Below are 12,101 nucleotides of genomic sequence, written 5' to 3' on the forward strand. Positions count from 1 at the left end.
TGTCCCTTCCAAGCTGCACTAGCTTTTGAGTCTATGAAAGTTATGGAGGGAAACACCGCTAGTCCAGTCAACATACACAAGTTTTCACTCCTAAAGGTCTCTACGGTAGCCTATAAACAAGAGCTAGGTATATAAATAAGAGTTGTGAAGAGTTTTAGCAAGGTCTTCATTGGGAGGTTTTGCTATCCAGCCTCTTTCAGATAAGGATGTAAAAAAACCCCCATGGTAACCAGTATCTTTAGGCTGGCAAAAATAAACTGCAATACCAGTGGATGAGCATTTGCAATAGCTTACTTTATACCACTTTGAAAGATTACTATATATCTGGGAGGCAGATTATTTTGGGCCCCTATTGCATTAGTTACAATGCAGACTCAATACCTTCTTGAGCAGGTTAGCTTATAACTCTCATAACCTTGTTGACCTGGTTATGCTGCCATACCATCTTGGCATCTTTTAACGTAGGCTGGTAGCTTGCAGGCTAGTAAAAGCTCTACAGCCATGATATAACTTTACCAACCCCAGCACTACTGCAAATTGTGATGCAGTGCTGAAAAAAAATACTATTTTGGTTACTGTCATATGGTTCTCAGATATATTAACAGTAGTAGCAGTACTTAGAGCACTACCGTTGCCCTGTGCAAAATGGGTACAAAATCGCCAGGGCTGCCGTCTCTCCAACCTCACCAGATTTTATGGGACAGAGATGGTTAACAGTAGATGCAAACTGTAGTAAACTTCTGTTAGTACTTTACAATCTCAAAAGAAGGAAAAGCTGTGTGAAAAGTGACAAACATATCCACACAGACACATTCATGTCCTTATTTGATAAATTAATACACAAGTGGGAAAACAAATCCCAACCCAGATTCTGAAATCACCTGGAAATCCCTCCTATGCAAATAAAGTGCAGATGTTCAATGCAGCATCAATGAGGAGTCCATAAGTTTGAATCCTGTACTTCTACTGACTTTACTGGTGAATGTCATGTAGCAGACAGGCTGCAAGTTACTACATACTATTTTCAACATTCTATCATTTAAATTAGCTCAAAAATGTACAGAAGTTTAAAACGTGCAGTAATTTGTAGCTGAGCAGCATTGATATTGTTGCTAATACCAGTTACACTGAATTGCCATTTTGAAAAGTGGAATAGTTTAGCAGGTTCAGTTCAGGCGAACTGAACTGTACTCATTTCCTGGAAGAAAATAGTATTTTCTTGCAGTTGGGATAGCTAATAGCCATGAAGGCATGGTAACTCTCCCCTCCACCAGTCCCTTCACATTTGCCAGTACAGCAAAAATACTCCAAATTCCATTTCTCTTCAGCCTTACCCAACACAGAAAACTTGCTGTCCAAACAAGATCCAAAAATTCTTTTAGTCTCCATGGTACAACAGATTAAATATTTTACTAGCTTTTGCTGAAATCATTGTTGTTAGGCAGTCATGTTTAATATGTGCAGTAATATTTTATGATGAAATGCAGGTTTGTTTGAAAAAAGAGACACAACTCCACACTAAACTTTATACCCAGAAAGGCTCACATGCAAACTTGTTTAACTAAAAGAACAGTTCAGTTAAACTGTATGTGCACTGGGATTTATGCATATAGCCAAGACCTTCCTTGATTATGGAGAACAGCAATTACAGTTATATTTAGGTACTGCCGTGGTTTAAACCCAGCCAGCAACTAAGCACAATATACACGCAACTAAGCCAGGTACACGCAAATATAGCCTCTTTCTAACCATCCCTCTCTGGTCTTCTAGCTAACCTGAGCCACAGAGATAAGATCAAGATCCCAGAGTACAAATTCCTACATCTTTTCTTTTCTCTCAGTTCTTAAGGCATTTGATGCTGCAGCTAAATCAATCCAATGGCTAGCTGCTGCCAAATGTCAGTCTGCCTCTCCCCCTTGCTGTTACATGTCTCTACCCCTTTCTTACTGGTACTGGGAAGCCTCTAACCCTGCAGCAAGTTACTTCAAGGAGCTACAGGGATGAAATTTTTCATTTTTCTTCTTGGTTTAGTTTTCTCACTGTTCAGGTCCCCAGAATGGCTCCCCATGAGGTGAGACAAATACCAGTGCAGATGAAGCAAGCTTGTCTCTTTATGTTTAGCTGCAATATGGAATTGCATCCCAAGAAGCATCTCCTCAGCAAGAACACAACTAATCACAGAGCTTTTGACCACTCTGCTTTTGTAGATGACCACATTATGTACTGTACTAAGCCATAGCATTGTTTCACACAGCTATTTCTTTGGCTCCATTACAGCCTTACACTGCTCACGTACAGCATGTTTACTGAGACACTTAACTATAAAATAACACCATTTTTGGAGGAGCCATTTGTCTCCTTCAGCTGGCAAAAAACAACCAACCAACCAACCAACAAAAGACCAAAAAACCCCCAACCCTCCAAACCTCCACCTATTTAAATTATATAACCCCTGGGATCCCTAATCCCAGGGAATATCTTGTTTTACTGCCAAACAGACAAAGATTTTACACGCTTGCAGCATCACCCAGATCATTTGATGAAGGTTTTAGACTGCACTAGAGCAAAGAGTGATGAGTAAATGCAGCATCACAGTCTCCAAGCTCAGTGTCCTGTGCAACCTCACGCAGAGACAGAGCTGACTGAATTAGCTGCAACAAGGCAGTGAAAACAATCTTGACATCAGTACAGACAGCTCAGTCAAGATAGCTGTGCAAAGTGCAGTAGATACCTAGAAACAGGTTCAAATACTAGATCATATGATTCTGTCATTTTTAAGCTTCTGAGCATAGCGGTAAGAAGGATCAGTTTCCTGCATCTGCTTAGTTCATTTAGGAAAAAAAAGTGACTTAAAGGCCAACTGAGCACACGCATAAACAAGCTGTGTGCCAAATGCTTTTCTTATTGTCTACTTTGCTGAAGTCAATGAGTCTGTGGTACCCATTGCTACATCTTGCACCAGCTCAGGTCCCAGTAACTCAGGACATCACAGTTGGGCAGAACCTTGCTGACATCAACGGGTTTCCATGTTCAGCATGTCCAGACAGAACCCAGCCCATGGGTGGAGCCTCAACAGATTCCCATTTTTCACAGGTGAAGGTCTAGTCTTTCATGTGTCTGCACCAAACATCAGTAAGAGACTCCTGCCTGGAGATTTGTAGGCTGGAAGAAAGTCCACATTACAAAGCCAAGGAAGAAAAAGAAGAGAAAAGAAAACCTGGAACTTGCAGATGTGAAGGAAGGAAAAGTCTGCAGCTGTAGAAAATGTTCCTCTTCCCTAACACACATATAATATGCTTTCAACTGTATGACAATAGTTAATGTTGTAAAGGTTGTTTCCATCCAAAGGAAGAAATGGTGACAGGTGATTAAATACCAAAAGAAACTCTTTTTGCCCTCTCAATAATAGGATAAAATAGGGCGCTCTTTTCTATTCACAGTTCCAAGATCTGTGCCTGAAGGATTCTCATGCTTTTCCCTTCATGTGCTTCACTGCCATTTCCTACTTTCCAGCACAAATGAACAGTTTCCCAGTTATTCCCTGGAGCCTGGGATTTGCAGTATACCTAGTGCTTGATGATGTCTTTTACTTTTTAGTTCCTGCTAAACGTAGGGGCAGGTATCCTTAGACTGAACAAGAAGCTACCCGCAGCAGCATTAGGGTCAGCAAGTTACAGACAAAATTAATCATCTTTAAAAAATTTTGTGAGGTGCAGACACAACCTTCTTCTAGAGGGAGTCAAGATTTTTTGACAGTTTCCATTCAGAGGAGCTGTGTCATGTAAGTGAAAGCTCTGCACTTACATGTGAGGGCAGCAGCTGTAGGTTACAGACAGGGGGAGAGAAAACGCTCCTTGGGGATTCTGACTGACAGAACTGCCAGCTAAATCAGGCCATTTTAAAGAAATGGGGTTTTTTTTGCATTCACCTGTGTAAGATGTGTTATACTGTCTCCAAAGAATTTTATGTCTTTGGGGCTTTTTTTTTTTGTTGTTGTTTTTATGACTTTGCTAGACCTTAACAAGGCAATGCAGTTAGTGTCTCCTGCAAGTCATTTTTAAGACTTGGTTTATTTCTGGTGTGGAAGAAAGGAGATTTAGATTTTTTTTTTTTTCCTGCAAACTTTTGTGGAAGACTCACAGCACCACATCAGTAAATTCAGCTCTGCTGACCTCGAGTGCTCCAAAACCATGAGTCCAGTTGCCTTTACTTCCAACACATTGAGGCAACAAGCACAGAGAAGATATTATTGTGAGTCTTCTAGGTTTTTTTAAGTTAGTATACTTAAGCTTCCTGCTGCAATGAGAGAGACATGAAATGCTGACTTAAAAAAAAAAAAAGTGGCAGAGATTCTCTCAACCTCATAAATTGAAAACCTAAATTTAAAGAATCTCCCCCAAACCCTACACAAACCAAGCCAAAACCCACAGATGTAACAGTTTTTATGAAGATGGAATAGCAATTGAAGTTAAATTGTCAGGAATCATCAAAATAAAAAAGAAATTATTTTTCTGTTATGATACATCATTCAAACAGGGGAATCTACTACTGAAACAATAAATAGCTTTAGAAATATTGAGACAAATTCTTAGAAGAAAAATTCAATCAATCACTGTTAAAATTAATGGGCTAGATGCAATTTATGGGTTTAGAATCGCTAAACATTAGTTGTTGAAAAGGTATAATCAAAGGAAGCATCTGATGTCTGTACTTCTGAACAAGACAGACAGTACTTCTTTTCATCTACTATTTATTGACCATTGTTAAAAAATTAACATGGTTTTTTTTTTTTATAGCTGCTTTTCATGTTCATATGAACTAACTGAAAAAAGGTCATCACATCTACTAGAAACAATTCTGCTTATATCAACAATAAGGTTTCTGCATAGAAACTAAGAAACTCTTAAGTTATTTATAAATAAGGCACAGTCCAGCTGAGGTTTTCTTTGTAGGACTATAGCTGCATATGGGTATGTACATATGCATATAAAAGTTATATTTGCCCCCTTGTGTAAAGGGAGAAAAATAATCTGAAACAATTGACTAAGCAACAATTTTTCAGGCCAGCTACTCTTTTTTTTTTTCTTTTTTTCCCCCTTTTCTTTTTAAGGTACAAGCATAAGTGTGTTTCTGATAGAACACATTAAACACAGATGAACAATACTGCTGTATGGGTAATGGGGAAGCAAAGGAAGGAGCTCTATAAAGATCATTATCAGAACAACATGTCAAAACTAAAACACACTTCTGATGCAGCTACCCAGTAGTCAGTGAAGTTGCCTGCGGCCCCACCGAACTAGACACAAGACTACCCTAGCTAAGGAGCTGTACAGCATCGCTAAGACGGCTCCCTGCCCTGTTCACCTCCAGTCCCTATCAGCAGGATATTACTAGTGCAAACATTGCACTGGTGCACGCTGGTAGGTGCTTGACCTCAAGAGGGCTTGTAGCAGGCAAGCCATCTCCATGGAGGAAGTGAACGAAGGGAGGTTTGCAACCATGCAGGCCAGCACAGTCATCTTGGAGATGGGAGCCAAGTTTATTTTCAAATAAATCTTCCAATTCATCGTCCTTGCTATAAGCCCAAATTTACACAGGCACCAGCACCAATATACTGTCAATGCTGGCAATGGCTTTATTGGTATATGAACGCTTAGCAGGCCTAGGTTTGGTTGAGCACCGACGACATCTTCCAAATTTGCAGCAAATAGAGAAGTTCAAGGCTGTCAAGGCTGGCCAGAAGATTTGTTACCCTGCTTGTGCACATAAGCCTGCTCCAAGCAAATTACTTCACGGCGTTCAGACAGTAAATCTGTTACACAACACAAGGGCTACAGAATGCTTTTTTATAGAAAGAATAAATGTACAAATAAACCTGTGTCAGGACATCGCTCTTGAAGGAAAACAGCTGGACTGCCATACTGGAAACAGTGAAAGAGGGATACATTAGGGATGCCATTTGATAAACAAACACCTTGAGGAAAGGCAGACAGAACATATAAACCAACCAATAAAAGTTTGGTTCTTCACAGTAGTATCAGGTATTTACAAGTAATGACAGCCTCTGTCTTACCAACAAGATAAACACCAGGCTGGAGGAGCCATCAAACTGCTAATACTCCAATACAGAAAAGCAGGTATAGGGGAAATATATTTATTGAATCATCCTCTGTAGCTATCTTATTGTCTTCACAGAAAAGCACCACTTCAAGATCAGTCTTCTTGGGTGATTATGAAAAAGATGGCTCTTTTTACTTCTGTAGTTGCTAGCAAAGAGTTATTCCACTGAGGTAACCTGCAAACCTCATCTGGTTGTATGTATGCACAATTTCAATGCAAGAACAATAAAATTATACAATTGCTGCATCCACTTACTCTTTACTTTTGCATTTAAACAATCTTCTTTGATTTTTTAAAAAATATTTAGTAATACAGAAGAGTGTATTTAACTCAGTTGTTAGGACTGTCTACACAGGAAACATACAGAGAAACTTTGAACCAATTCACCAGCACTAATAATCCATAAAAGCACCCACGAATTCATTTCAAGCAAAACCATGATGGTTATTGAACCTGTAGTTGCATGGGTCTTTTGGGGGAAAAACAAAAACTCCCCCAAACCCAACCCACAAAATTTTAAGTTCTTTTTCAGTTTGGATGAAATAAATGAGGGGACAGAGCTTACAAGCATCAGCCTGGCCAAATATTGATCATTTGAACTGTACATTTAAACCAACTCCACTGAATTAAACTAACCCCTGGCAGAACTGACTCTAGAAGTGCTTATATGAACTGCTCTGCTGCCAAATAAGTGGGTGAGGTGGGAACACCCACTTCGGAAGAGTGGAAGCCATGGTTGTTCTTAGCTGCTCTTCCACATCTGGACTGGCTGATGAGAAATGGGTACCTACCCTGCTTCTTACTCACAATAAGACAGTCCAGAGTGTTTTATTTGCAGAATCACGTCCCTATATTCTACAGCTGCCCTTTCCCCATCAGTTAAGATGAGAGACTAGGGGAGAGAAACAAATGCACGGACTTTAAACATTCTAAATTCAAAGCAATGGAAAAAAACCCCACTAGTCGATCTAACAGAAACGTCTATTAACATTATGCCAAAATGAAAAAAACCAGCCACCATTAATCTGATGTGAAAAACTACTTTGCACCACGGCACATAAATCCATAGACTGGAACTTGAGTGAAAAACAAACACACAAACTGACCAACCTAGCTTTCAAAGTAAGTATATTAGCAAAATAAACAGGGGGGTTACTTTTATACTCTAGGCTAAGAATCTATCCTTACATTGTAGTCAAAGCAACTTTTTCTGTTCCCATAATCAAATTTCTAAAACAAATGTCTTGTTCAACCCTTCACAACCTGCTTACAGCTGGCATAATCCCCTCAAGCATATAAAACATTAAAATTTTCTATCGTTATTGAAAATGCAATAAGTGAGTACTGTAGGGAAGAGAAGGCGGGAAGAAGAAGAAAAAAAATTTAATTCAAACCTAACCTCTATAATACCACACTTAGAACTGTGGGTCATGCCATAGACCTATCTAAACAACAGCATTCACCTCTGAAGATAATATTTAGCTTGGGATGAACCCCGTGCAGCAGCTGATGGATGCAAGGGCTGTTCAGTCCCATCCTCAGTCTCAGTCAGTTAAAACAGCTGTTTCTGAGAAAGACATTTGCCAGGTTCTCATCTGACCTTTAAAGAGAAGCACTCATAAAATTTACTCAGGTCTTCAAGACTACAAATCATCACAGCTCCACTGGCTTTTAGGGCACCTACTACTTCACCGAGAAGGGGCACTTCCATTTAGAGCAGCAGATTTCCCTCCTCTTCTGCTCCTTTGCCCCAAGATGAACTGCACTTTTGCAGTCCCTTTCCCTTAACAGGCCATTATGGGCCTTTGAAAGCTACTACTGACAACATTTGCTGAGAACATTTTCTAAAGCCAGCCTATTCTGGGTTACGCTGATTCACACAACCCATTTAAAACTCTTCATACAGCACAAGGCAAGTTACTCAGCATTAATTAAAAATAAGCATCCTTTAGAAGTACAGGCTAAAATACCTCATTGCAAAATCATTTTAATGGTTTACTCTGAGGGTTTCAGTGATTTGGGTTTGTTTCATGGGAACAATGCTGACAGGATCTTTGGGTTTGGGGTTTTTTTGTTCCTTTGAAGCTTGTAGCAGGACTTGATTTTAAAAACATTAACTATGTGATTCGCTAAGCCCTCTACCATGTTCCCAGACAGCTTTATCCCTAACTCCTTCTTACTTTTTTAAAGTGATAAAAATAGATATTTTTGTAGGAAGATGTCCCCTTATCTCAGAACGGTGAAGCCATCAGTCACATCTATGGGGGAGAATGGTGGTAATTATAGCAGGTGGGAATAAAGGGGGATAATGAGTGGACAAAGTTTCACAAACAAGAAAACAATTGCCTTGAGAGAGGAACAGGACTCTTCCAACACTCACTGCCCATCTCAAAAGTAGAAAAGCATGCATAAGAAAAAAAAAAGAAAAAAAGAAAAAAGAAAAAAACCACATATGTCTTGCCTCCAGTTTTTAGGGACACTCGTTTTGACACCCAAGGAAAATGAGCGTGCAAATGGAATCAGCATGCCTACCTTTCCAAATGCTATATCTAAGGTGCCTCAAGCACACTATTTTTTTATAGCCATATTCCACACTGTAATGATTAATTTACCAGAATGCTATTGAAAACACATCTGTAAAAAAAGGATTTTTAAAAACTAGTAAAAGACAAACCTGTATCTTGCCCTCTGCATAAGGCAACATACGAGACAGTGAGCAAAGACTGAGGATGGAGGTCAGAAAAAACACCATTAGACTATTGCATTCAGTCAAATTCCTAATAAATTTCTGCTCCTGCTGTTTTCTAAGTATACCTGGATATACCTGAACCTGGCCTTCAATAATTAGGATCACTTTTTAGAAAGTATCTGTTTAGTCTTAACAAAGCAAAAAGAAGTGTTTATGTCATTTTCAAATGGTAAGAAAAATTTAGTAAATGCATTATAACTCACTTTTGCTTTAGCACTCTGTGATCAATTAGTCCTTCTTCATTTTCAGTTGAGCACAGATATTTTTTCTGCTCCACAGGACCAGAAGAATTTAAGATTTGTCTGCTAGTAGCCCTGAAAGGAGAGGAAAAAAAAAAAAATTCACCATCAGGCTTTGTGCAGCTTATAGAAAAGAGGTATACCAGTGGCAGAAATAGAGAAGGAGAAAAATTAACATATTGAATAGTCATAATTTTATGTGATGCTGATGTCTCTTAATCAATCTCCCAGTTCAATTATCAAACTCTGACAAGTTAAAAGGAAAACTGTAACTAACACTGCCTAGTGATAGTCTAATTACTATGCGGTTACAAAACCCAAGAAAATAAGCCTTCTCGGGGTTGCAGGATAACTGCCATCTTCATAGCCTGGCATCTCCTTATCACTGGGAATAACTAACCATTACAGTATGCAAGGGGTGGGGTGAAAGAATGATTTACACAGAATTGTAAGGCAGTTTCTATTCCACTAGAACCTTGAACACTTGCTTTTTTCTAAAGGTTAAGTACATCTTGAACCTTCAAGTCAGCTTTGCATTACTCCAACCACTCTAGAAGATCCCCAAATGCCACCTGGTCTCACATCGCACTGTTCTTGGTTATTTGCTCCAACTCTAGCCTGTCACTACAGCCAAAAACTCCGGATACCCACCTCGCTGTCTAGGTGCTACTCCAGACCACTGCTTTCCATTTAACCTTTGTGTCCACCTCTCTCCCTCCTCATTTCCCTGTTATTTTTCCTTCTCCTTTTGTTGGTAGAAGCCAACATCAACAGTTTTACCCTGTACTGGGGAAAGGCAGAGGTAAGATAGGGTGTACTGTTATGCTACCAAAAATTCATGGCAGTCATCAACTTTTTTTTTTTCGCAGGGCGGCAGGGCGGGGGGGGGGGGGGGTTAGATTCCTTCCTGTACCTCATCTCTTCAGAACGTCTGAACTCCAAAGATTCTTTATAAACTGTTCAAGCCTCAGTTGCACTTGCACATGAAAGGTTATTATTAGAAGTGATGTTAACATTTGCCACGTTTATAAGGGGAGTTTCCCCTTTTCCATGAATCAACACATCTTTTTCAGGCATCCAGTTAAAACCAGAAAAAAATCCAGTATGTTCTCTATGTGGCTCCTAGAAACAATCCCTTTTGGAATTGGAAAGCATCTTGACGTTTACCTGGTAACATAGGTGTGAGCTCCTCATATGCATATAAACACAGTTTCTACTGCATGACCCAGAGCGCTTCCACCTTACCAGCAACAGACACAAGATGCTATTTCCACGTCTCAATCCAAACTGTATGTAAGTCACATTTAGTGTCCTTTCACAAGTCCATTACTTCCACACAGAACGTGTTCACCTACCATACTCAGAACTCCACGTCCAACCACTTTATTTCTGTTCCAGCAGAGAGGTGAACAGAGAACAACTCACACGCGGTTAGAAGGTGTGCTGAGGGCACCAGGATAAAGAGGTGGCCAGCCAGGAGCGCGCCAACAAGCACTGGGGATAGCATTCATGTGAGAAATACAACAGAGAAATACTGCTGACAGCTCTTGGAAGCTCCACAGCGGTTTCAGCTGACCCAGGAGATGGCTATGGTACTGCTTTCTCCCCTGCCCTGTGGCTGAACGATGCCTTCTCCACCCTGGCCCTGGTACTCGCAGGGTGAGCTGGTTCTGGGAACTGGCCTGACTGAGAAATTATTCTGCAAAACAGAAAAGGTGGTTGGTTTTCACGTGGGCTCAAGCACCGCAGGAGAAGGGCTAGGAACATGTAGACTCAGTTTTCACAGTTGTCCCCTGCCGCTGTGGGACCACAGACTCAGCTACGGGTGCTACTAACAGTGATCCTCAGTGCGGTGACTTTGCTCATGTGAACAAGACTGCAGTTCAGCCTAACATTGTTGAGCAACAGAGAAAATGTGAGTTCACATATATTGTGGATCTTTGAATTTTTGGTTTTGTCACATACTCTGTTCCTCTGTGTCAAAGTAGCTTACCAAGAAAATAACTTTATTACATTACTTCAAAAGAGTGTCTCATACACTTTATTCTAGTCATGAGTCCCTGAATTAGATCTTTCTATTCTTAGAGGACTTTGTTCAAGATGTACCGAACAGAAAAAATAATTTCCAACTACATCACTAAGCACTCCAGAGTTAAGAAGTAACAGTTACAGCTACCTGAATATGAGCATACAGCTTTTAGTTTTATAATAAAATACTATTTTTACTGCAGGAGCTTTTCATCATTTTACACCCCAAACTGTACAGAATACCTTGATTTTTTACTCATCCTGAAATACATGACTAAATGCATTTCTTAAACGTGCTTGAGTTCTATTCTGTGGGCCTTGACCCTGACACACAAAATGTTTCAGAAATAGCAACTTATTTACCTAACTTCCCTGTAAATTGAGGAATACCAGAATCTTATTATCCAGGCAAGAAGACTAGGTATGGAAAGATTTTAAGGTAAATTATATTTACTAATATTTGAGATTTTCAGCATTTGATTTTTTTGGAGTCTGCAGAACTTCACAGAAAAGCTGCACCCTCACACTACTGCAACTGCATGCTCTTTGTGAGACCATAAGGCCTGACTTGCAGGACTTGAGAAGTACACAGGGAACAGTCACATCTGAGACACAGTCTAGCCAAACATCCCTGACAAAGTCAAGGATGAAATCTAAATATCCAAAGCAACATGCAAACTGCTCTAAACCTAAGAACAGGTTTTCTTCTCCTGAAATCCCCTGAGGAAATCACTACGCATCTTCCACACTTTGGATGAAGTACAGGGCCCACATACAGTAGTCTTCTTCACAGCAGACACCTGCTCTGCCTCCAAAGAGTGAGCTTCCTATAAATCATGTGAGGCAGGACCCTGGTGCAGAGAACCAAGACTAGCTGTGAGCACATACTTCAGGTCTATGACAAACCATATGTGTGGTGACATTGTCTTCTTCCTGCACCTCCCTTCCCTCCAACAATGAAACCC

The 12,101-nt window shown here is 40.0% G+C and overlaps 1 protein-coding gene across 10 annotated transcripts in view; it reads right to left on the reverse strand.

Moving 5' to 3' along the window:
- The window catches only part of SAMD3 (sterile alpha motif domain containing 3), a 61,488-nt gene that overhangs the window by 24,713 nt on the left and 24,674 nt on the right, over window positions 1-12,101 (reverse strand). For all 10 annotated transcript variants that reach the window (XM_052784313.1, XM_052784319.1, XM_052784321.1 and 7 more), the window contains one exon: window positions 9,073-9,183. In XM_052784313.1, coding sequence (XP_052640273.1) covers window positions 9,073-9,183 — 111 coding nt within the window. The remainder of the gene's footprint in view (window positions 1-9,072; window positions 9,184-12,101) is intronic.

Source organism: Harpia harpyja, chromosome 4, assembly GCF_026419915.1.
Source record: "Harpia harpyja isolate bHarHar1 chromosome 4, bHarHar1 primary haplotype, whole genome shotgun sequence".
NCBI lineage: Eukaryota > Metazoa > Chordata > Aves > Accipitriformes > Accipitridae > Harpia > Harpia harpyja.